Below are 25,529 nucleotides of genomic sequence, written 5' to 3'. Positions count from 1 at the left end.
GGCCGTCTCTGAGTCTCGTTCACCGTTTCGGCTGAGGTGCACACGGTTCTTAGGTTCATAGGCTCCCGTGTGTTCATCTTGGTTGGCGTCCGCTTGCTTGGTCGGCGCTGGCTCCTCGTGGAACACGCCTGCAGCTTCATGGGCGTGGAGGGTTTGCCCGTATTCCTCAGGGACCTCTTGCATTCAGGCCTGATGTGGAGATCTTCATCCACTTGGAACTGACTTGTGTGCATGGCCTAAGGTAGAGGTCAGGTGTACATTTTTTGCCCCCATGGAGCTGTCCAGTTCTGCAAGCATCCCTCGTTTATGTGCTCTCTCTCCCTCTCTCTTTCTTTCTTTCACAGAGACACACACACACACAGACACAGGGAGGTTCCGGGAGGACGTTCGAGGGGCTGGGATGACAAGCCACCCCAAAGGACCCAACTCTTTTCATTTGGACAAGATTCCCATCAGCCATCCCCATTCCTCACAGCTTGGGTTCCTGTGCTCACACAGCCCTCGGGAATGATTTCCGTTCAAATTCTGGATCCCTGGATGCGTTTGGGCACCAAGGAGGCTCCTGACTACATGACATGGCGCTCCAGAGAAAGCACAACTGTGGTCACAGCAAGCCGAGTTGAGGCAAGCCAAGACGGCGCGAGGAACGCCGGAGAGCTACTCCTCCACGAGGGAACGACACGAGTTGCAATTGGAGTTTTCTGCAAGTTGTTCAAAGTCACCAGGCCCAGGTTCCTGAGAGGAACTGCCACGAGATGCCATGATTGCAGACGGGACAGAGAACGGGTGCCACGGGACGGGGGGAGTGGGACAGGTGAGGCAGGCGAGTGAGTGTGGATGGGTAAGAGATGAGTCACGGTGGAGCCCCTCCTGGAGTGCAGGTTGGAGCGGGAAGAGGGGGGGGCGGGGGGGATTTCCAGGCATCCCCAGGCCGAACGTCCCGCAAGGGTGCGCCACAGCCGGCCGTTGCACGGAGGACCAAGGGGCGGCGCGGGGGGCGGGACCTGGGGTCCAGGCTGTGTCCAGAGGGTACATAAGCGCGCGTCTGGCGCCACTCCCACTGTGCATCTCGCCGCAGAGACAGAGCTTGGCAGAACTGCGCCGCACCGCGCCGCCCAGGAGCCCGAAGGCCGGCCACTGCCCGACGTCAGCTGCGACTCCTGCACCTGCCGCGAAGCTCACCTCCACCCTTCGGGCCGCAGCGCCTTAGCCCAGCCCGCAAGGGCCGCACCTGCAGGCCCCCTCGCCTCCACCTCGGAGACATGCAGCCAGAAGGCCAGGCCCGCCCGGCGCCGGACGCCACCCTGGACAAGCTGCAAGCTCAGCTGGCCCTCCTGCCCAGACCCGCCAAGCTCCTCAAGGCGCTGACCAGGCTCTCCGCGCTGCCGCCCACCGCCGCTCTCCTGGACGACTCCCGCCTCAGCAAGGCCCTCAGGCGCCTGCACGACTACCAGCAGCCGGCCGCTCTGGCCGCACGCTTGCTGGACCGCTGGAGTCCGCTCCTGGACGCTCCGGCCCCAGCCGAAGCCAGCACCGCCAGCCCAAGCAAGAGCCGCGGCCGGAAGCGCTCCAGGGAGGCCCGAGCGGGAGGAAACTGCGGCCAGCAAGAGCCCACGGCCCCACGCGCGGACACACCGGACGCCGCAGAACCCGCGCCCCAGGGACCCCCGAGGACCGTGCCTCCGCTGAGGATCAAACTCACACGCCTTCCTTCGGGGGCGAGGGCAGCGGGGACCCCCACCCGCTGCCCCCGCGGGCACGCAGACAGCGAGTCCCAGGCCCCCGCACGCCTGTCTTGGGAGGAGTGTCTCGACTACCAACCGCCACCCAGGAAAAAGCAAAGGACCAAGAGCGCACAGGCGGGGCAGGAGCCCCACACCCAGCACGCTCAAGGGAGCGCGGGAAGCGACGACGACCACGACGACCACGACGACCACTGGGCCTTGGAGTCAGCCGACGGGCCCCCAGCCCGCCCAGAGGACCCGCGGCCTTCCACACGCCAAGACCCCCAGCTGGCAACGGCCCTCTCGGACAGCCTGGCCTGCCGGCCAGACCCCGCTCCCGCTCCGGGAGACGCGGGGGAGGCCCCGCTCCCGCACTGGGACTGGGGGTCCTTCGGGCAGCCTTCGCCCCCACGCCAGCACGAACCGGACTTGGCCCCGTGCAGAGTCAACGCCAAGACCCGCGTGTTCGCGGGCTCCAAGCGAGCCCACGGCCCCGCCGTGCCCAGCCTGCGCCAGCTCTGCACGCGCCTCCTGCAGAATCACCTGGATGCCATCGGCCCGCTGCCGCCCGCCTCCTACTCTCTTCTCCAGCCCGTCCTGCGCAGCTGCTCGCCGGATCAACTCTACCGCATCGAGACCTGCAACCCGGGCCTCGTGCCCCACGCAGACCACCTCTGGAAGGCTCACTGTGCCCAGAAATTTCCCACGGACACGCCGAGACCGGGGGAATCCTGGCGCGACGCCTACCTGAGGCTTCAGCTGGCCAGAGAGCAGCGCCTCCAAGCTCTCACCCTCAATTTCCGCTCGGCCCGCCTCACCAAGTTGCAAGACGCCCGCACCAAGATCGTGGTCTTCCACGGCCCAACCGCAAAGCCCTTCCCACTACCGAAGACGCCCCACGTGGACCCCGAAGAAGCCATTCGGCACGAGGCCGAGCCCCACTCAGCCCCAGCCCCCACCGCCTGCCAGCCAGAGCCCCGCACCAACGCCCCCACCTCCCTTCCTCCGGCGGGCCTGCCCGAGGCCACCTCGGCCAACCCAGGCCCTGCCGCTTCCCAACGCACGCAGGCCTTCGCCAAACGCAAACCCAACAAGCCAATGCCCCGCCTGATGGCCAAGTCCATCAAAGACTTCAGGACATTGCTCTCCCGGCGCTAAGGAAGACGCACAGAGCCTAGGGCGGCGGCAAGGAAACAGTGCAACCCACGCTAGCACTTCCTGCGGCTCCCAGGGCTCGCCCCTGACAAACCGCCTTCTCACACCCCGCTCCCTCTCCCGCAAAAACCCTCCCGAAACCCCCAGGCTTGAACTCGGCCGATTCGAGAGTGATGGCGGGTCCGGAGGAGGATTGGAAACCAACCCCTGGGGAAACAAAGGAAAAAAGACCTGGGCGTTGGACGGCAACACGCCACCTCCTCCATGGACCTCTGGCCACCCAGCCGGAGGGCGAACCCAGTCTTCCGTCGCTGGTCCTCTGCTTAGGTGGAGCGCGGCGGGTGGGATCCCGGCCATACTCGCTAGATACCAGACCCATGGCACACGCTCCCTTCCCACCAGCACCGACGCGTCTGCTACTGAAGCCAGGCCACCCGCCCGCACAGGACCCGCTTTCACCGGGCAGCTCTCACACTTTCCTGCTCCTGCCGTAGGCTGAAAGCCAGGCCGGTGGGAACTGCTGCCTGACTGTGTGTCAGGGACCACCACAAAAGTCCCCTCCTTGGAGACAAACTGCTCCAGTCCTGGGGCCTTTCTAGCTGATGGAGACAGGGAGAGGGAGAGAGAGACAGTCAGAGAGAGAGAGAGAGAGAGATAGGGAGGGAGAGAGAGACAGAGAGATCAAAGACAGCGCTCACGCACATCGGTATTGGCCCGTATGTGTCTAGAGGATACACAGAGACTGCTGGGTTGATCGCCCCAACCTGTTTCAGATCTTGGTTACACAATCGGCCAATGACTGCTGACCCTGGGCCCGGTCGGACAGAGGAAGCTGAGCGCTCCCTATTGCACACCCTTCACGAATAACAACCAGACCTTCGGCTCCAACACCTGGTTCAAACGGACTTGCAATCCATGCCCGGCACCGCTCTGTCTTCTAAGTGAGAGGGCGAAAGGGACAGAGCGTGGAGTGGCTCTGGAACACCAAGAGGAACACCAAGCACCGGCGTTCACGCCTAAACAGAGAGAGAAAGCCTGAGCCCGAGACACGAAACAGGGCTGAACATGCTGCCTTGACTGGGCCCCCACCGGCAGCAGCCCCACCTTAGGGCCGCCTACAGTCCCCTGAGGAACCTGTGCGAATGAGCCGCGAGCGGCCCTGTGTCTCCATCCTGTCCCCCTAGCAAACACACAGCCCCCAAGAAGTTGCAAACACCGTTAGGCCGCCCAGCCCCTGCTCACACCCCCCTCGGGAATGACTACTTTTTTCAAATTCCAAGACCCTGGGAACGTGCCAGTCTCTTGCCAGGCTGCGGACAGGAGATGTGACTGAAAGAACGCACAGATGGGGTGCGTCACAGCCATCTCACGGGGGCAAATCCACACATCAGAGGAACGCTGGGACACGCGACTTGGGATGACTCCAGGTCCGAGTCTAATTTTGCTAAGCTGTGCAAAATCACCCGGGGCGTCGGGGATCAAATTCAGGCCCACTTTGCTCAAAGGGGTGGGCACCATATTCCCCCACGATTCCAGAGGGTCCAAAGAACAGTTTCCATGGGCCACTGGGACAGGTGGGGTAATTGAGTGAGTCACCGTGGGAATGCCCTTCCGCCCCCCACCCCCACCCCCCGGCGGGCCCACCGCAGAGCCAGCCGTCTGCACACAGCCCCACCCTAAACAACCCGACCGGGTGGGTCACAGCCCGCTATTCCATGGAGGACCCTTCATGCCCTGCGGTGGATGGGCAGGCCCGGGGGGCTTCAGGGCACGGCCAGTGGGTCCAGAAGTGCGGGTCTAGCGCGTGTCAAATCGCTTCCAAATAGGTGCCCAAAGCCAGTCCCACACATGCAGCGCCAAGACAACGACGGGACACCCAGGACCACGAGCTGAACGGCACCTGGCACCTGCTGTCTGACACTGTGTCAGGCACCACACCAGCGGTCTCCTCCGAGCAACAAGAGTGCTCCTTCCTCGGACCTCTCTCGCGCAGTGGTCAGACGCGTAGAGCGTGCAGATCGGCACGTGTGCATATCCGGGTACAGAGGACACACAGAGACCGCACGGTTGATCGCTCCAACCTTTTCCAGATCTGGGTTACACAAAGAGCCAAACCATGCCCGCCCTGGCTCCGGTTGCACTCAACAACCTGAGAGCTCCTCATCCCACGTTCTCACGAAGAAATCCATACCCTGAGCTCCAAGTCCTGGAGACAATCGGCTTGGATTTGGGGGTCTTCGAATGCAGGCTCTGTCTTCTGACTTAGGGAGAGAAAGGACAGAGTCCGGAGTGCTGAGACTAGATTGAACAGCAAGCACGGCCAGCGTTCGCGCCCACACGGAGGGAAACGTGACTCTGAGAGATGATTCAACGCTGAACACATCGCCTTGTAGGGACCCCATCTACAGTAGCATGCCTTTTTATGTTTATTTTTTTATTATTATTTTTTTAAATTTAATAGTTTGTTTTTAATTAGTGAGTCAACGGGAGGGTACAGTTACAGATTTATACATTTTTGTGCTCATGATTCTCCCTTACAAAGTTTGATAACCCATCCCTTCACCAGTGCCCGTTCTCCACCACCAGGAAACCCAACATCCCTCCCCCCCTCCCGAGTCCTGTCTCCCCCCACCCCACACTGCCACTGTGGCAGGGTATTCCCTTTTGTTCACTCTTTCTGATTAGGTGTTGTGGTTTGCAATAAAGGTGTTGAGTGGCCATTGTGTTCAGTCTCTTGTCTTTATTGGGCCCGCATCATCTTTCCCCCCTACATGACCTCCAATCATATTTGACTTGGTGTTCCCTTCTCTGAGTTGCCCAGAATGAGAGACACCCTCCAGGCTATTGAAGAGAAAGGTATCTTCAAAGCATGCCTTGTTAATGAGTGAATCGAAATGAGTTACAGTTACAAACTTTCATGGTTGCGTTTCAATCACAGAAGTATCAAACGGCCATCCCTCCACCAGTGCAATTTCTCCATCCTCGATGTCCCTTGATCTCCCCTCCCCCCGCCCCCGCCCCCTTGAAGCCCTCCATGGCTCTAGGGCAGGCCATTTCCTCGAGAATCACTCTGTACTTTGGGGTATTTTGGTTAGCCATGCAGAGACTCAGAGGCTATCCCTCTGATCCTCTAACTACGTTCGGCACACATCTCCCATCCTGAACGATTCCACCCCCCTCCGGGTTTTCTGCCCACACCTCTGTTTTCGGGCACTCGGGGTGTTTCCAGTTTCTGCCATGGTGAATGGCGCTGCCCTAACGAACATAGACGAGCCGACGGTGTTTGAGCTGTGTGGGTTTGGACCGTCAGGCTATATTCCCAGAAGCGGTATGGCGGGGGTCCCTGAGAGCTCGATTTCTACCTCTTTGAGGCATGTCTGTCTCGTTTGGCACAAAGAGCGAACCGGCCGGCATTCCCGGCACCCGGGAATTGAGGGTCCCTTTCCCTGCACTTCCGTGCCCGCACTGACTGTTCTGATTCTTTTGGATGTGTGTCAGTGTCTATGGCGTGAGTTGCTATCTCCTTGCTGTTTGCTTTTGCATCTCCCCGACGATTCCCGAGGTCGGACGCCTCCCCATGAGCCTGGAAGCCATGCGGATGTCTTCGTTGAGGAAGTTCTGTTCATGTCTTCTCCCCGTTTCTTGATGAGTACAGGCGCTTTTTCCTTGGATAGTTCTCCCAGTGCCTAGTAGAGCTGTGATATTCAAGCCTTAGGAGAGGGGTATTGCTTCAATCATCATTCCAATTCCAGGGGCCGTCTCTGAGTCTCGTTCACCGTTTCGGCTGAGGTGCACACGGTTCTTAGGTTCATAGGCTCCCGTGTGTTCATCTTGGTTGGCGTCTGCTTGCTTGGTCGGCGCTGGCTCCTCGTGGAACACGCCTGCAGCTTCATGGGCGTGGAGGGATTGCCCGTATTCCTCAGGGACCTTTTGCATTCAGGCCTGATGTGGAGATCTTCATCCACTTGGAACTGACTTGTGTGCATGGCCTAAGGTAGAGGTCAGGTGTACATTTTTTGCCCCCATGGAGCTGTCCAGTTCTGCAAGCATCCCTCGTTTATGTGCTCTCTCTCCCTCTCTCTTTCTCTCTTTCACAGGGACACACACACGCACACACACACACAGACACAGGGAGGTTCCGGGAGGACGTTCGAGGGGCTGGGATGACAAGCCACCCCAAAGGACCCAACTCTTTTCATTTGGACAAGATTCCCATCAGCCCTCCCCATTCCTCACAGCTTGGGTTCCTGTGCTCACACAGCCCTCGGGAATGATTTCCGTTCAAATTCTGGATCCCTGGATGCGTTTGGGCACCAAGGAGGCTCCTGACTACATGACATGGCGCTCCAGAGAAAGCACAACTGTGGTCACAGCAAGCCGAGTTGAGGCAAGCCAAGACGGCGCGAGGAACGCCGGAGAGCTACTCCTCCACGAGGGAACGACAGGAGTTCCAATTGGAGTTTTCTGCAAGTTGTTCAAAGTCACCAGGCCCAGGTTCCTGAGAGGAACTGCCACGAGATGCCATGATTGCAGACGGGACAGAGAACGGGTGCCACGGGACGGGGGGAGTGGGACAGGTGAGGCAGGCGAGTGAGTGTGGATGGGTAAGAGATGAGTCACGGTGGAGCCTCTCCTGGAGTGCAGGTTGGAGCGGGAAGGGGGGGGCGGGGGGGATTTCCAGGCATCCCCAGGCCGAACGTCCCGCAAGGGTGCGCCACAGCCGGCCGTTGCACGGAGGACCAAGGGGCGGCGCGGGGGGCGGGACCTGGGGTCCAGGCTGTGTCCAGAGGGTACATAAGCGCGCGTCTGGCGCCACTCCCACTGTGCACCTCGCCGCAGAGACAGAGCTTGGCAGAACTGCGCCGCACCGCGCCGCCCAGGAGCCCGAAGGCCGGCCACTGCCCGACGTCAGCTGCGACTCCTGCACCTGCCGCGAAGCTCACCTCCACCCTTCGGGCCGCAGCGCCTTAGCCCAGCCCGCAAGGGCCGCACCTGCAGGCCCCCTCGCCTCCACCTCGGAGACATGCAGCCAGAAGGCCAGGCCCGCCCGGCGCCGGACGCCACCCTGGACAAGCTGCAAGCTCAGCTGGCCCTCCTGCCCAGACCCGCCAAGCTCCTCAAGGCGCTGACCAGGCTCTCCGCGCTGCCGCCCACCGCCGCTCTCCTGGACGACTCCCGCCTCAGCAAGGCCCTCAGGCGCCTGCGCGACTACCAGCAGCCGGCCGCTCTGGCCGCACGCTTGCTGGACCGCTGGAGTCCGCTCCTGGACGCTCCGGCCCCAGCCGAAGCCGGCACCGCCAGCCCAAGCAAGAGCCGGGGCCGGAAGCGCTCCAGGGAGGCCCGAGCGGGAGGAAACTGCGGCCAGCAAGAGCCCACGGCCCCACGCGCGGACACACCGGACGCCGCAGAACCCGCGCCCCAGGGACCCCCGAGGACCGTGCCTCCGCTGAGGATCAAACTCACACGCCTTCCTTCGGGGGCGAGGGCAGCGGGGACCCCCACCCGCTGCCCCCGCGGGCACGCAGACAGCGAGTCCCAGGCCCCCGCACGCCTGTCTCGGGAGGAGTGTCTCGACTACCAACCGCCACCCAGGAAAAAGCAAAGGACCAAGAGCGCACAGGCGGGGCAGGAGCCCCGCACCCAGCACGCTCAAGGGAGCGGGGGAGGCGACGACGACGACGACGACGACGACGACGACCACTGGGCCTTGGAGTCAGCCGACGGGCCCCCAGCCCGCCCAGAGGACCCGCGGCCTTCCACACGCGAAGACCCCCAGCTGGCAGCGGCCCTCTCGGACAGCCTGGCCTGCCGGCCAGACCCCGCTCCCGCTCCGGGAGACGCGGGGGAGGCCCCGCTCCCGCACTGGGACTGGGGGTCCTTCGGGCAGCCTTCGCCCCCACGCCAGCACGAACCGGACTTGGCCCCGTGCAGAGTCAACGCCAAGACCCGCGTGTTCGCGGGCTCCAAGCGAGCCCACGGCCCCGCCGTGCCCAGCCTGCGCCAGCTCTGCACGCGCCTCCTGCAGAATCACCTGGATGCCATCGGCCCGCTGCCGCCCGCCTCCTACTCTCTTCTCCAGCCCGTCCTGCGCAGCTGCTCGCCGGATCAACTCTACCGCATCGAGACCTGCAACCCGGGCCTCGTGCCCCACGCAGACCACCTCTGGAAGGCTCACTGTGCCCAGAAATTTCCCACGGACACGCCGAGACCGGGGGAATCCTGGCGCGACGCCTACCTGAGGCTTCAGCTGGCCAGAGAGCAGCGCCTCCAAGCTCTCACCCTCAATTTCCGCTCGGCCCGCCTCACCAAGTTGCAAGACGCCCGCACCAAGATCGTGGTCTTCCACGGCCCAACCGCAAAGCCCTTCCCACTACCGAAGACGCCCCACGTGGACCCCGAAGAAGCCATTCGGCACGAGACCGAGCCCCACTCAGCCCCAGCCCCCACCGCCTGCCAGCCAGAGCCCCGCACCAACGCCCCCACCTCCCTTCCTCCGGCGGGCCTGCCCGAGGCCACCTCGGCCAACCCAGGCCCTGCCGCTTCCCAACGCACGCAGGCCTTCGCCAAACGCAAACCCAACAAGCCAATGCCCCGCCTGATGGCCAAGTCCATCAAAGACTTCAGGACATTGCTCTCCCGGCGCTAAGGAAGACGCACAGAGCCTAGGGCGGCGGCAAGGAAACAGTGCAACCCACGCTAGCACTTCCTGCGGCTCCCAGGGCTCGCCCCTGACAAACCGCCTTCTCACACCCTGCTCCTTCTCCCGCAAAAACCCTCCCGAAACCCCCAGGCTTGAACTCGGCCGATTCCAGAGTGATGGCGGGTCCGGAGGAGGATTGCAAACCAACCCCTGGGGAAACAAAGGAAAAAAGACCTGGGCGTTGGACGGCAACACGCCACCTCCTCCATGGACCTCTGGCCACCCAGCCGGAGGGCGAACCCAGTCTTCCGTCGCTGGTCCTCTGCTTAGGTGGAGCGCGGCGGGTGGGATCCCGGCCATACTCGCTAGATACCAGACCCATGGCACACGCTCCCTTCCCACCAGCACCGACGCGTCTGCTACTGAAGCCAGGCCACCCGCCCGCACAGGACCCGCTTTCACCGGGCAGCTCTCACACTTTCCTGCTCCTGCCGTAGGCTGAAAGCCAGGCCGGTGGGAACTGCTGCCTGACTGTGTGTCAGGGACCACCACAAAAGTCCCCTCCTTGGAGACAAACTGCTCCAGTCCTGGGGCCTTTCTAGCTGATGGAGACAGGGAGAGGGAGAGAGAGACAGTCAGAGAGAGAGAGAGAGAGAGAGAAAGAGATAGGGAGGGAGAGAGAGACAGAGAGATCAAAGACAGCGCTCACGCACATCGGTATTGGCCCGTATGTGTCTAGAGGATACACAGAGACTGCTGGGTTGATCGCCCCAACCTGTTTCAGATCTTGGTTACACAATCGGCCAATGACTGCTGACCCTGGGCCCGGTCAGGGGAAGAGGAAGCTGACCGCTCCCTATTGCACACCCTTCACGAATAACAACCAGACCTTCGGCTCCAACACCTGGTTCAAACGGACTTGCAATCCATGCCCGGCACCGCTCTGTCTTCTAAGTGAGAGGGCGAAAGGGACAGAGCGTGGAGTGGCTCTGGAACACCAAGAGGAACACCAAGCACCGGCGTTCACGCCTAAACAGAGAGAGAAAGCCTGAGCCCGAGACACGAAACAGGGCTGAACATGCTGCCTTGACTGGGCCCCCACCGGCAGCAGCCCCACCTTAGGGCCGCCTACAGTCCCCTGAGGAACCTGTGCGAATGAGCCGCGAGCGGCCCTGTGTCTCCATCCTGTCCCCCTAGCAAACACACAGCCCCCAAGAAGTTGCAAACACCGTTAGGCCGCCCAGCCCCTGCTCACACCCCCCTCGGGAATGACTACTTTTTTCAAATTCCAAGACCCTGGGAACGTGCCAGTCTCTTGCCAGGCTGCGGACAAGAGATGTGACTGAAAGAACGCACAGATGGGGTGCGTCACAGCCATCTCACGGGGGCAAATCCACACATCAGAGGAACGCTGGGACACGCGACTTGGGATGACTCCAGGTCCGAGTCTAATTTTGCTAAGCTGTGCAAAATCACCCGGGGTGTCGGGGATCAAATTCAGGCCCACTTTGCTCAAAGGGATGGGCACCATATTCCCCCACGATTCCAGAGGGTCCAAAGAACAGTTTCCATGGGCCACTGGGACAGGTGGGGTAATTGAGTGAGTCACCGTGGGCACGATGAGTCACCGTGGGAATCCCCTTCCGCCCCCCACCCCCACCCCCCGGCGGACCCACCGCAGAGCCAGCCGTCTGCACACAGCCCCACCCTAAACAACCCGACTGGGTGGGTCACAGCCCGCTATTCCATGGAGGACCCTTCATGCCCTGCGGTGGATGGGCAGGCCCGGGGGGCTTCAGGGCACGGCCAGTGGGTCCAGAAGTGCGGGTCTAGCGCGTGTCAAATCGCTTCCAAATAGGTGCCCAAAGCCAGTCCCACACATCCAGCGCCAAGACAACGACGGGACACCCAGGACCACGAGCTGAACGGCACCTGGCACCTGCTGTCTGACACTGTGTCAGGCACCACACCAGCGGTCTCCTCCGAGCAACAAGAGTGCTCCTTCCTCGGACCTCTCTCGCGCAGTGGTCAGACGCGTAGAGCGTGCAGATCGGCACGTGTGCATATCCGGGTACAGAGGACACACAGAGACCGCACGGTTGATCGCTCCAACCTTTTCCAGATCTGGGTTACACAAAGAGCCAAACCATGCCCGCCCTGGCTCCGGTTGCACTCAACAACCTGAGAGCTCCTCATCCCACGTTCTCACGAAGAAATCCATACCCTGAGCTCCAAGTCCTGGAGAGAATCGGCTTGGATTTGGGGGTCTTCGAATGCAGGCTCTGTCTTCTGACTTAGGGAGAGAAAGGACAAAGTCCGGAGTGCTGAGACTAGATTGAACAGCAAGCACGGCCAGCGTTCGCGCCCACACGGAGGGAAACGTGACTCTGAGAGATGATTCAACGCTGAACACATCGCCTTGTAGGGACCCCATCTACAGTAGCATGCCTTTTTATGTTTATTTTTTTATTATTTTTTTTTTAATTTAATAGTTTGTTTTTAATTAGTGAGTCAACGGGAGGCTACAGTTACAGATTTATACATTTTTGTGCTCATGATTCTCCCTTACAAAGTTTGATAACTCATCCCTCCACCAGTGCCCTTTCTCCACCACCAGTAAACCCAACATCCCTCGCCCCCTCCCCAGTCCTGTCTCCCCCCACCCCACACTGCCACTGTGGCAGGGTATTCCCTTTTGTTCACTCTTTCTGATTAGGTGTTGTGGTTTGCAATAAAGGTGTTGAGTGGCCATTGTGTTCAGTCTCTTGTCTTTATTGGGCCCGCATCATCTTTCCCCCCTACATGACCTCCAATCATATTTGACTTGGTGTTCCCTTCTCTGAGTTGCCCAGAATGAGAGACACCCTCCAGCTTATTGAAGATAAAGGTATCTTCAAAGCATGCCTTGTTAATGAGTGAATCGAAATGAGTTACAGTTACAAACTTTCATGGTTGCGTTTCAATCACAGAAGTATCAAACGGCCATCCCTCCACCAGTGCAATTTCTCCATCCTCAATGTCCCTTGATCTCCCGTCCCCACGCCCCCGCCCCCTTGAAGCCCTCCATGGCTCTAGGGCAGGCCATTTCCTCGAGAATCACTCTGTACTTTGGGGTATTTTGGTTAGCCATGCAGAGACTCAGAGGCTATCCCTCTGATCCTCTAACTACGTTCGGCACACATCTCCCATCCTGAAAGATTCCACCCCCCTCCGGGTTTTCTGCCCACACCTCTGTTTTCGGGCACTCGGGGTGTTTCCAGTTTCTGCCATGGTGAATGGCGCTGCCCTAACGAACATAGACGAGCCGACGGTGTTTGAGCTGTGTGGGTTTGGACCGTCAGGCTATATTCCCAGAAGCGGTATGGCGGGGGTCCCTGAGAGCTCGATTTCTACCTCTTTGAGGCATGTCTGTCTCGTTTGGCACAAAGAGCGAACCGGCCGGCATTCCCGGCACCCGGGAATTGAGGCTCCCTTTCCCTGCACATCCGTGCCCGCACTGACTGTTCTGATTCTTTTGGATGTGTGTCAGTGTCTATGGCGTGAGTTGCTATCTCCTTGCTGTTTGCTTTTGCATCTCCCCGACGATTCACGAGGTCGCACGCCTCCCCATGAGCCTGGAAGCCATGCGGATGTCTTCGTTGAGGAAGTTCTGTTCATGTCTTCTCCCCGTTTCTTGATGAGTACAGGCGCTTTTTCCTTGGATAGTTCTCCCAGTGCCTAGTAGAGCTGTGATATTCAAGCCTTAGGAGAGGGGTATTGCTTCAATCATCATTCCAATTCCAGGGGCCGTCTCTGAGTCTCGTTCACCGTTTCGGCTGAGGTGCACACGGTTCTTAGGTTCATAGGCTCCCGTGTGTTCATCTTGGTTGGCGTCCGCTTGCTTGGTCGGCGCTGGCTCCTCGTGGAACACGCCTGCAGCTTCATGGGCGTGGAGGGTTTGCCCGTATTCCTCAGGGACCTCTTGCATTCAGGCCTGATGTGGAGATCTTCATCCACTTGGAACTGACTTGTGTGCATGGCCTAAGGTAGAGGTCAGGTGTACATTTTTTGCCCCCATGGAGCTGTCCAGTTCTGCAAGCATCCCTCGTTTATGTGCTCTCTCTCCCTCTCTCTTTCTCTCTTTCACAGGGACACACACACACACACACACACAGACACAGGGAGGTTCCGGGAGGACGTTCGAGGGGCTGGGATGACAAGCCACCCCAAAGGACCCAACTCTTTTCATTTGGACAAGATTCCCATCAGCCATCCCCATTCCTCACAGCTTGGGTTCCTGTGCTCACACAGCCCTCGGGAATGATTTCCGTTCAAATTCTGGATCCCTGGATGCGTTTGGGCACCAAGGAGGCTCCTGACTACATGACATGGCGCTCCAGAGAAAGCACAACTGTGGTCACAGCAAGCCGAGTTGAGGCAAGCCAAGACGGCGCGAGGAACGCCGGAGAGCTACTCCTCCACGAGTGAACGACACGAGTTCCAATTGGAGTTTTCTGCAAGTTGTTCAAAGTCACCAGGCCCAGGTTCCTGAGAGGAACTGCCACGAGATGCCATGATTGCAGACGGGACAGAGAACGGGTGCCACGGGACGGGAGGAGTGGGACAGGTGAGGCAGGCGAGTGAGTGTGGATGGGTAAGAGATGAGTCACGGTGGACCCCCTCCTGGAGTGCAGGTTGGAGCGGGAAGGGGGGGGCGGGGGGGATTTCCAGGCATCCCCAGGCCGAACCTCCCGCAAGGGTGCGCCACAGCCGGCCGTTGCACGGAGGACCAAGGGGCGGCGCGGGGGGCGGGACCTGGGGTCCAGGCTGTGTCCAGAGGGTACATAAGCGCGCGTCTGGCGCCACTCCCACTGTGCATCTCGCCGAAGAGACAGAGCTTGGCAGAACTGCGCCGCACCGCGCCGCCCAGGAGCCCGAAGGCCGGCCACTGCCCGACGTCAGCTGCGACTCCTGCACCTGCCGCGAAGCTCACCTCCACCCTTCGGGCCGCAGCGCCTTAGCCCAGCCCGCAAGGGCCGCACCTGCAGGCCCCCTCACCTCCACCTCGGAGACATGCAGCCAGAAGGCCAGGCCCGCCCGGCGCCGGACGCCACCCTGGACAAGCTGCAAGCTCAGCTGGCCCTCCTGCCCAGACCCGCCAAGCTCCTCAAGGCGCTGACCAGGCTCTCCGCGCTGCCGCCCACCGCCGCTCTCCTGGACGACTCCCGCCTCAGCAAGGCCCTCAGGCGCCTGCGCGACTACCAGCAGCCGGCCGCTCTGGCCGCACGCTTGCTGGACCGCTGGAGTCCGCTCCTGGACGCTCCGGCCCCAGCCGAAGCCAGCACCGCCAGCCCAAGCAAGAGCCGCGGCCGGAAGCGCTCCAGGGAGGCCCGAGCGGGAGGAAACTGCGGCCAGCAAGAGCCCACGGCCCCACGCGCGGACACACCGGACGCCGCAGAACCCGCGCCCCAGGGACCCCCGAGGACCGTGCCTCCGCTGAGGATCAAACTCACACGCCTTCCTTCGGGGGCGAGAGCAGCGGGGACCCCCACCCGCTGCCCCCGCGGGCACGCAGACAGCGAGTCCCAGGCCCCCGCACGCCTGTCTTGGGAGGAGTGTCTCGACTACCAACCGCCACCCAGGAAAAAGCAAAGGACCAAGAGCGCACAGGCGGGGCAGGAGCCCCGCACCCAGCACGCTCAAGGGAGCGGGGGAGGCGACGACGACCACGACGACGACGAGGACGACGACCACTGGGCCTTGGAGTCAGCCGACGGGCCCCCAGCCCGCCCAGAGGACCCGCGGCCTTCCACACGCGAAGACCCTCAGCTGGCAACGGCCCTCTCGGACAGCCTGGCCTGCCGGCCAGACCCCGCTCCCGCTCCGGGAGACGCGGGGGAGGCCCCGCTCCCGCACTGGGACTGGGGGTCCTTCGGGCAGCCTTCGCCCCCACGCCAGCACGAACCGGACTTGGCCCCGTGCAGAGTCAACGCCAAGACCCGCGTGTTCGCGGGCTCCAAGCGAGCCCACGGCCCCGCCGTGCCCAGCCTGCGCCAGCTCTGCACGCGCCTCCTGCAGAATCACCTGGATGCCATCGGCCCGCTGCCGCCCGCCTCCTACTCTCTTCTCCAGCCCGTCCTGCGCAGCTGCTCGCCGGATCAACTCTACCGCATCGAGACCTGCAACCCGGGCCTCGTGCCCCACGCAGACCACCTCTGGAAGGCTCACTGTGCCCAGAAATTTCCCACGGACACGCCGAGACCGGGGGAATCCTGGCGCGACGCCTACCTGAGGCTTCAGCTGGCCAGAGAGCAGCGCCTCCAAGCTCTCACCCTCAATTTCCGCTCGGCCCGCCTCACCAAGTTGCAAGACGCCCGCACCAAGATCGTGGTCTTCCACGGCCCAACCGCAAAGCCCTTCCCACTACCGAAGTCGCCCCACGTGGACCCCGAAGAAGCCATTCGGCACGAGGCCCAGCCCCACTCAGCCCCAGCCCCCACCGCCTGCAAGCCAGAGCCCCGCACCAACGCCCCCACCTCCCTTCCTCCGGCGGGCCTGCCCGAGGCCACCTCGGCCAACGCAGGCCCTGCCGCTTCCCAACGCACGCAGGCCTTCGCCAAACGCAAACCCAACAAGCCAATGCCCCGCCTGATGGCCAAGTCCATCAAAGACTTCAGGACATTGCTCTCCCGGCGCTAAGGAAGACGCACAGAGCCTAGGGCGGCGGCAAGGAAACAGTGCAACCCACGCTAGCACTTCCTGCGGCTCCCAGGGCTCGCCCCTGACAAACCGCCTTCTCACACCCCGCTCCCTCTCCCGCAAAAACCCTCCCGAAACCCCCAGGCTTGAACTCGGCCGATTCCAGAGTGATGGCGGGTCCGGAGGAGGATTGCAAACCAACCCCTGGGGAAACAAAGGAAAAAAGACCTGGGCGTTGGACGGCAACACGCCACCTCCTCCATGGACCTCTGGCCACCCAGCCGGAGGGCGAACCCAGTCTTCCGTCGCTGGTCCTCTGCTTAGGTGGAGCGGGGCGGGTGGGATCCCGGCCATACTCGCTAGATACCAGACCCATGGCACACGCTCCCTTCCCACCAGCACCGACGCGTCTGCTACTGAAGCCAGGCCACCCGCCCGCATAGGACCCGCTTTCACCGGGCAGCTCTCACACTTTCCTGCTCCTGCCGTAGGCTGAAAGCCAGGCAGGTGGGAACTGCTGCCTGACTGTGTGTCAGGGACCACCACAAAAGTCCCCTCCTTGGAGACAAACTGCTCCAGTCCTGGGGCCTTTCTAGCTGATGGAGACAGGGAGAGGGAGAGAGAGACAGTCAGAGAGAGAGAGAGAGAGAGAGAGAGAAAGAGATAGGGAGGGAGAGAGAGACAGAGAGATCAAAGACAGCGCTCACGCACATCGGTATTGGCCCGTATGTGTCTAGAGGATACACAGAGACTGCTGGGTTGATCGCCCCAGCCTGTTTCAGATCTTGGTTACACAATCGGCCAATGACTGCTGACCCTGGGCCCGGTCGGACAGAGGAAGCTGAGCGCTCCCTATTGCACACCCTTCACGAATAACAACCAGACCTTCGGCTCCAACACCTGGTTCAAACGGACTTGCAATCCATGCCCGGCACCGCTCTGTCTTCTAAGTGAGAGGGCGAAAGGGACAGAGCGTGGAGTGGCTCTGGAACACCAAGAGGAACACCAAGCACCGGCATTCACGCCTAAACAGAGAGAGAAAGCCTGAGCCCGAGACACGAAACAGGGCTGAACATGCTGCCTTGACTGGGCCCCCACCGGCAGCAGCCCCACCTTAGGGCCGCCTACAGTCCCCTGAGGAACCTGTGCGAATGAGCCGCGAGCGGCCCTGTGCCTCCATCCTGTCCCCCTAGCAAACACACAGCCCCCAAGAAGTTGCAAACACCGTTAGGCCGCCCAGCCCCTGCTCACACCCCCCTCGGGAATGACTACTTTTTTCAAATTCCAAGACCCTGGGAACGTGCCAGTCTCTTGCCAGGCTGCGGACAAGAGATGTGACTGAAAGAACGCACAGATGGGGTGCGTCACAGCCATCTCACGGGGGCAAATCCACACATCAGAGGAATGCTGGGACACGCGACTTGGGATGACTCCAGGTCCGAGTCGAATTTTGCTAAGCTGTGCAAAATCACCCGGGGCGTCGGGGATCAAATTCAGGCCCACTATGCTCAAAGGGATGGGCACCATATTCCCCCACGATTCCAGAGGGTCCAAAGAACAGTTTCCATGGGCCACTGGGACAGGTGGGGTAATTGAGTGAGTCACCGTGGGAATGCCCTTCCGCCCCCCACCCCCACCCCCCGGCGGGCCCACCGCAGAGCCAGCCGTCTGCACACAGCCCCACCCTAAACAACCCGACAGGGTGGGTCACAGCCCGCTATTCCATGGAGGACCCTTCATGCCCTGCGGTGGATGGGCAGGCCCGGGGGGCTTCAGGGCACGGCCAGTGGGTCCAGAAGTGCGGGTCTAGCGCGTGTCAAATCGCTTCCAAATAGGTGCCCAAAGCCAGTCCCACACATGCAGCGCCAAGACAACGACGGGACACCCAGGACCACGAGCTGAACGGCACCTGGCACCTGCTGTCTGACACTGTGTCAGGCACCACACCAGCGGTCTCCTCCGAGCAACAAGAGTGCTCCTTCCTCGGACCTCTCTCGCGCAGTGGTCAGACGCGTAGAGCGTGCAGATCGGCACGTGTGCATATCCGGGTACAGAGGACACACAGAGACCGCACGGTTGATCGCTCCAACCTTTTCCAGATCTGGGTTACACAAAGAGCCAAACCATGCCCGCCCTGGCTCCGGTTGCACTCAACAACCTGAGAGCTCCTCATCCCACGTTCTCACGAAGAAATCCATACCCTGAGCTCCAAGTCCTGGAGACAATCGGCTTGGATTTGGGGGTCTTCGAATGCAGGCTCTGTCTTCTGACTTAGGGAGAGAAAGGACAGAGTCCGGAGTGCTGAGACTAGATTGAACAGCAAGCACGGCCAGCGTTCGCGCCCACACGGAGGGAAACGTGACTCTGAGAGATGATTCAACGCTGAACACATCGCCTTGTAGGGACCCCATCTACAGTAGCATGCCTTTTTATGTTTATTTTTTTATTATTATTTTTTTAAATTTAATAGTTTGTTTTTAATTAGTGAGTCAACGGGAGGGTACAGTTACAGATTTATACATTTTTGTGCTCATGATTCTCCCTTACAAAGTTTGATAACCCATCCCTTCACCAGTGCCCGTTCTCCACCACCAGGAAACCCAACATCCCTCCCCCCCTCCCGAGTCCTGTCTCCCCCCACCCCACACTGCCACTGTGGCAGGGTATTCCCTTTTGTTCACTCTTTCTGATTAGGTGTTGTGGTTTGCAATAAAGGTGTTGAGTGGCCATTGTGTTCAGTCTCTTGTCTTTATTGGGCCCGCATCATCTTTCCCCCCTACATGACCTCCAATCATATTTGACTTGGTGTTCCCTTCTCTGAGTTGCCCAGAATGAGAGACACCCTCCAGGCTATTGAAGAGAAAGGTATCTTCAAAGCATGCCTTGTTAATGAGTGAATCGAAATGAGTTACAGTTACAAACTTTCATGGTTGCGTTTCAATCACAGAAGTATCAAACGGCCATCCCTCCACCAGTGCAATTTCTCCATCCTCGATGTCCCTTGATCTCCCCTCCCCCCGCCCCCGCCCCCTTGAAGCCCTCCATGGCTCTAGGGCAGGCCATTTCCTCGAGAATCACTCTGTACTTTGGGGTATTTTGGTTAGCCATGCAGAGACTCAGAGGCTATCCCTCTGATCCTCTAACTACGTTCGGCACACATCTCCCATCCTGAACGATTCCACCCCCCTCCGGGTTTTCTGCCCACACCTCTGTTTTCGGGCACTCGGGGTGTTTCCAGTTTCTGCCATGGTGAATGGCGCTGCCCTAACGAACATAGACGAGCCGACGGTGTTTGAGCTGTGTGGGTTTGGACCGTCAGGCTATATTCCCAGAAGCGGTATGGCGGGGGTCCCTGAGAGCTCGATTTCTACCTCTTTGAGGCATGTCTGTCTCGTTTGGCACAAAGAGCGAACCGGCCGGCATTCCCGGCACCCGGGAATTGAGGGTCCCTTTCCCTGCACTTCCGTGCCCGCACTGACTGTTCTGATTCTTTTGGATGTGTGTCAGTGTCTATGGCGTGAGTTGCTATCTCCTTGCTGTTTGCTTTTGCATCTCCCCGACGATTCCCGAGGTCGGACGCCTCCCCATGAGCCTGGAAGCCATGCGGATGTCTTCGTTGAGGAAGTTCTGTTCATGTCTTCTCCCCGTTTCTTGATGAGTACAGGCGCTTTTTCCTTGGATAGTTCTCCCAGTGCCTAGTAGAGCTGTGATATTCAAGCCTTAGGAGAGGGGTATTGCTTCAATCATCATTCCAATTCCAGGGGCCGTCTCTGAGTCTCGTTCACCGTTTCGGCTGAGGTGCACACGGTTCTTAGGTTCATAGGCTCCCGTGTGTTCATCTTGGTTGGCGTCCGCTTGCTTGGTCGGCGCTGGCTCCTCGTGGAACACGCCTGCAGCTTCATGGGCGTGGAGGGATTGCCCGTATTCCTCAGGGACCTTTTGCATTCAGGCCTGATGTGGAGATCTTCATCCACGTGGAACTGACTTGTGTGCATGGCCTAAGGTAGAGGTCAGGTGTACATTTTTTGCCCCCATGGAGCTGTCCAGTTCTGCAAGCATCCCTCGTTTATGTGCTCTCTCTCCCTCTCTCTTTCTCTCTTTCACAGGGACACACACACGCACACACACACACAGACACAGGGAGGTTCCGGGAGGACGTTCGAGGGGCTGGGATGACAAGCCACCCCAAAGGACCCAACTCTTTTCATTTGGACAAGATTCCCATCAGCCCTCCCCATTCCTCACAGCTTGGGTTCCTGTGCTCACACAGCCCTCGGGAATGATTTCCGTTCAAATTCTGGATCCCTGGATGCGTTTGGGCACCAAGGAGGCTCCTGACTACATGACATGGCGCTCCAGAGAAAGCACAACTGTGGTCACAGCAAGCCGAGTTGAGGCAAGCCAAGACGGCGCGAGGAACGCCGGAGAGCTACTCCTCCACGAGGGAACGACACGAGTTCCAATTGGAGTTTTCTGCAAGTTGTTCAAAGTCACCAGGCCCAGGTTCATGAGAGGAACTGCCACGAGATGCCATGATTGCAGACGGGACAGAGAACGGGTGCCACGGGACGGGGGGAGTGGGACAGGTGAGGCAGGCGAGTGAGTGTGGATGGGTAAGAGATGAGTCACGGTGGAGCCCCTCCTGGAGTGCAGGTTGGAGCGGGAAGGGGGGGGGGGCGGGGGGGATTTCCAGGCATCCCCAGGCCGAACGTCCCGCAAGGGTGCGCCACAGCCGGCCGTTGCACGGAGGACCAAGGGGCGGCGCGGGGGGCGGGACCTGGGGTCCAGGCTGTGTCCAGAGGGTACATAAGCGCGCGTCTGGCGCCACTCCCACTGTGCACCTCGCCGCAGAGACAGAGCTTGGCAGAACTGCGCCGCACCGCGCCGCCCAGGAGCCCGAAGGCCGGCCACTGCCCGACGTCAGCTGCGACTCCTGCACCTGCCGCGAAGCTCACCTCCACCCTTCGGGCCGCAGCGCCTTAGCCCAGCCCGCAAGGGCCGCACCTGCAGGCCCCCTCGCCTCCACCTCGGAGACATGCAGCCAGAAGGCCAGGCCCGCCCGGCGCCGGACGCCACCCTGGACAAGCTGCAAGCTCAGCTGGCCCTCCTGCCCAGACCCGCCAAGCTCCTCAAGGCGCTGACCAGGCTCTCCGCGCTGCCGCCCACCGCCGCTCTCCTGGACGACTCCCGCCTCAGCAAGGCCCTCAGGCGCCTGCGCGACTACCAGCAGCCGGCCGCTCTGGCCGCACGCTTGCTGGACCGCTGGAGTCCGCTCCTGGTCGCTCCGGCCCCAGCCGAAGCCGGCACCGCCAGCCCAAGCAAGAGCCGCGGCCGGAAGCGCTCCAGGGAGGCCCGAGCGGGAGGAAACTGCGGCCAGCAAGAGCCCACGGCCCCACGCGCGGACACACCGGACGCCGCAGAACCCGCGCCCCAGGGACCCCCGAGGACCGTGCCTCCGCTGAGGATCAAACTCACACGCCTTCCTTCGGGGGCGAGGGCAGCGGGGACCCCCACCCGCTGCCCCCGCGGGCACGCAGACAGCGAGTCCCAGGCCCCCGCACGCCTGTCTTGGGAGGAGTGTCTCGACTACCAACCGCCACCCAGGAAAAAGCAAAGGACCAAGAGCGCACAGGCGGGGCAGGAGCCCCGCACCCAGCATGCTCAAGGGAGCGGGGGAGGCGACGACGACGACGACGACGACGACCACTGGGCCTTGGAGTCAGCCGACGGGCCCCCAGCCCGCCCAGAGGACCCGCGGCCTTCCACACGCGAAGACCCCCAGCTGGCAACGGCCCTCTCGGACAGCCTGGCCTGCCGGCCAGACCCCGCTCCCGCTCCGGGAGACGCGGGGGAGGCCCCGCTCCCGCACTGGGACTGGGGGTCCTTCGGGCAGCCTTCGCCCCCACGCCAGCACGAACCGGACTTGGCCCCGTGCAGAGTCAACGCCAAGACCCGCGTGTTCGCGGGCTCCAAGCGAGCCCACGGCCCCGCCGTGCCCAGCCTGCGCCAGCTCTGCACGCGCCTCCTGCAGAATCACCTGGATGCCATCGGCCCGCTGCCGCCCGCCTCCTACTCTCTTCTCCAGCCCGTCCTGCGCAGCTGCTCGCCGGATCAACTCTACCGCATCGAGACCTGCAACCCGGGCCTCGTGCCCCACGCAGACCACCTCTGGAAGGCTCACTGTGCCCAGAAATTTCCCACGGACACGCCGAGACCGGGGGAATCCTGGCGCGACGCCTACCTGAGGCTTCAGCTGGCCAGAGAGCAGCGCCTCCAAGCTCTCACCCTCAATTTCCGCTCGGCCCGCCTCACCAAGTTGCAAGACGCCCGCACCAAGATCGTGGTCTTCCACGGCCCAACCGCAAAGCCCTTCCCACTACCGAAGACGCCCCACGTGGACCCCGAAGAAGCCATTCGGCACGAGGCCGAGCCCCACTCAGCCCCAGCCCCCACCGCCTGCCAGCCAGAGCCCCGCAGAAACGCCCCCACCTCCCTTCCTCCGGCGGGCCTGCCCGAGGCCACCTCGGCCAACCCAGGCCCTGCCGCTTCCCAACGCACGCAGGCCTTCGCCAAACGCAAACCCAACAAGCCAATGCCCCGCCTGATGGCCAAGTCCATCAAAGACTTCAGGACATTGCTCTCCCGGCGCTAAGGAAGACGCACAGAGCCTAGGGCGGCGGCAAGGAAACAGTGCAACCCACGCTAGCACTTCCTGCGGCTCCCAGGGCTCGCCCCTGACAAACCGCCTTCTCACACCCCGCTCCCTCTCCCGCAAAAACCCTCCCGAAACCCCCAGGCTTGAACTCGGCCGATTCCAGAGTGATGGCGGGTCCGGAGGAGGATTGGAAACCAACCCCTGGGGAAACAAAGGAAAAAAGACCTGGGCGTTGGACGGCAACACGCCACCTCCTCCATGGAGCTCTGGCCACCCAGCCGGAGGGCGAACCCAGTCTTCCGTCGCTGGTCCTCTGCTTAGGTGGAGCGGGGCGGGTGGGATCCCGGCCATACTCGCTAGATACCAGACCCATGGCACACGCTCCCTTCCCACCAGCACCGACGCGTCTGCTACTGAAGCCAGGCCACCCGCCCGCACAGGACCCGCTTTCACCGGGCAGCTCTCACACTTTCCTGCTCCTGCCGTAGGCTGAAAGCCAGGCAGGTGGGAACTGCTGCCTGACTGTGTGTCAGGGACCACCACAAAAGTCCCCTCCTTGGAGACAAACTGCTCCAGTCCTGGGGCCTTTCTAGCTGATGGAGACAGGGAGAGGGAGAGAGAGACAGTCAGAGAGAGAGAGAGAGAGAGAGAAAGAGATAGGGAGGGAGAGAGAGACAGAGAGATCAAAGACAGCGCTCACGCACATCGGTATTGGCCCGTATGTGTCTAGAGGATACACAGAGACTGCTGGGTTGATCGCCCCAACCTGTTTCAGATCTTGGTTACACAATCGGCCAATGACTGCTGACCCTGGGCCCGGTCAGGGGAAGAGGAAGCTGAGCGCTCCCTATTCCACACCCTTCACGAATAACAACCAGACCTTCGGCTCCAACACCTGGTTCAAACGGACTTGCAATCCATGCCCGGCACCGCTCTGTCTTCTAAGTGAGAGGGCGAAAGGGACAGAGCGTGGAGTGGCTCTGGAACACCAAGAGGAACACCAAGCACCGGCGTTCACGCCTAAACAGAGAGAGAAAGCCTGAGCCCGAGACACGAAACAGGGCTGAACATGCTGCCTTGACTGGGCCCCCACCGGCAGCAGCCCCACCTTAGGGCCGCCTACAGTCCCCTGAGGAACCTGTGCGAATGAGCCGCGAGCGGCCCTGTGTCTCCATCCTGTCCCCCTAGCAAACACACAGCCCCCAAGAAGTTGCAAACACCGTTAGGCCGCCCAGCCCCTGCTCACACCCCCCTCGGGAATGACTACTTTTTTCAAATTCCAAGACCCTGGGAACGTGCCAGTCTCTTGCCAGGCTGCGGACAGGAGATGTGACTGAAAGAACGCACAGATGGGGTGCGTCACAGCCATCTCACGGGGGCAAATCCACACATCAGAGGAACGCTGGGACACGCGACTTGGGATGACTCCAGGTCCGAGTCTAATTTTGCTAAGCTGTGCAAAATCACCCGGGGCGTCGGGGATCAAATTCAGGCCCACTTTGCTCAAAGGGATGGGCACCATATTCCCCCACGATTCCAGAGGGTCCAAAGAACAGTTTCCATGGGCCACTGGGACAGGTGGGGTAATTGAGTGAGTCACCGTGGGCACGATGAGTCACCGTGGGAATCCCCTTCCGCCCCCCACCCCCACCCCCCGGGGGGCCCACCGCAGAGCCAGCCGTCTGCACACAGCCCCACCCTAAACAACCCGACCGGGTGGGTCACAGCCCGCTATTCCATGGAGGACCCTTCATGCCCTGCGGTGGATGGGCAGGCCCGGGGGGCTTCAGGGCACGGCCAGTGGGTCCAGAAGTGCGGGTCTAGCGCGTGTCAAATCGCTTCCAAATAGGTGCCCAAAGCCAGTCCCACACATCCAGCGCCAAGACAACGACGGGACACCCAGGACCACGAGCTGAACGGCACCTGGCACCTGCTGTCTGACACTGTGTCAGGCACCACACCAGCGGTCTCCTCCGAGCAACAAGAGTGCTCCTTCCTCGGACCTCTCTCGCGCAGTGGTCAGACGCGTAGAGCGTGCAGATCGGCACGTGTGCATATCCGGGTACAGAGGACACACAGAGACCGCACGGTTGATCGCTCCAACCTTTTCCAGATCTGGGTTACACAAAGAGCCAAACCATGCCCGCCCTGGCTCCGGTTGCACTCAACAACCTGAGAGCTCCTCATCCCACGTTCTCACGAAGAAATCCATACCCTGAGCTCCAAGTCCTGGAGAGAATCGGCTTGGATTTGGGGGTCTTCGAATGCAGGCTCTGTCTTCTGACTTAGGGAGAGAAAGGACAAAGTCCGGAGTGCTGAGACTAGATTGAACAGCAAGCACGGCCAGCGTTCGCGCCCACACGGAGGGAAACGTGACTCTGAGAGATGATTCAACGCTGAACACATCGCCTTGTAGGGACCCCATCTACAGTAGCATGCCTTTTTATGTTTATTTTTTATTATTATTTTTTTAATTTAATAGTTTGTTTTTAATTAGTGAGTCAACGGGAGGCTACAGTTACAGATTTATACATTTTTGTGCTCATGATTCTCCCTTACAAAGTTTGATAACCCATCCCTTCACCAGTGCCCGTTCTCCACCACCAGGAAACCCAACATCCCTCGCCCCTTCCCCAGTCCTGTCTCCCCACACCCCACACTGCCACTGTGGCAGGGT

At 60.9% G+C, this 25,529-nt stretch overlaps 4 protein-coding genes across 4 annotated transcripts; all 4 read left to right on the top strand.

The window, feature by feature from the left end:
• Positions 1-1,262: 1,262 nt before the first annotated feature.
• Positions 1,263-2,882, top strand: LOC129401894 (elongin-A-like). The gene has a single exon (XM_055124847.1). The coding sequence runs from the start codon at positions 1,263-1,265 to the stop codon at positions 2,880-2,882; it is 1,620 nt and encodes a 539-aa protein (XP_054980822.1).
• Positions 2,883-7,902: 5,020 nt separating this feature from the next.
• Positions 7,903-9,525, top strand: LOC129401893 (elongin-A-like). Its single transcript, XM_055124846.1, has one exon. It carries the CDS (start codon positions 7,903-7,905, stop codon positions 9,523-9,525), a length of 1,623 nt encoding a protein of 540 aa, XP_054980821.1.
• A 5,046-nt stretch (positions 9,526-14,571) lies between these two features.
• On the top strand, positions 14,572-16,197 carry LOC129401892 (elongin-A-like). Its single transcript, XM_055124845.1, has one exon. It carries the CDS (start codon positions 14,572-14,574, stop codon positions 16,195-16,197), a length of 1,626 nt encoding a protein of 541 aa, XP_054980820.1.
• Positions 16,198-21,232: 5,035 nt separating this feature from the next.
• On the top strand, positions 21,233-22,849 carry LOC129401891 (elongin-A-like). Its single transcript, XM_055124844.1, has one exon. The coding sequence runs from the start codon at positions 21,233-21,235 to the stop codon at positions 22,847-22,849; it is 1,617 nt and encodes a 538-aa protein (XP_054980819.1).
• The last annotated feature ends 2,680 nt before the right edge of the window (positions 22,850-25,529 follow it).

Source organism: Sorex araneus, chromosome 2 (assembly GCF_027595985.1).
Source record: "Sorex araneus isolate mSorAra2 chromosome 2, mSorAra2.pri, whole genome shotgun sequence".
NCBI classification, from domain to species: domain Eukaryota; kingdom Metazoa; phylum Chordata; class Mammalia; order Eulipotyphla; family Soricidae; genus Sorex; species Sorex araneus.
This window is presented reverse-complemented; position numbering and strand designations above follow the sequence as displayed.

What these genes read in the sequence shown, in the direction of transcription:
- LOC129401893 (XM_055124846.1), top strand. Translation starts at nt 7,903, where the DNA reads ATGCAGCCAGAAGGCCAGGCCCGCCCGGCGCCGGACGCCACCCTGGAC.
- LOC129401894 (XM_055124847.1), top strand. Translation starts at nt 1,263, where the DNA reads ATGCAGCCAGAAGGCCAGGCCCGCCCGGCGCCGGACGCCACCCTGGAC.
- LOC129401892 (XM_055124845.1), top strand. Translation starts at nt 14,572, where the DNA reads ATGCAGCCAGAAGGCCAGGCCCGCCCGGCGCCGGACGCCACCCTGGAC.
- LOC129401891 (XM_055124844.1), top strand. Translation starts at nt 21,233, where the DNA reads ATGCAGCCAGAAGGCCAGGCCCGCCCGGCGCCGGACGCCACCCTGGAC.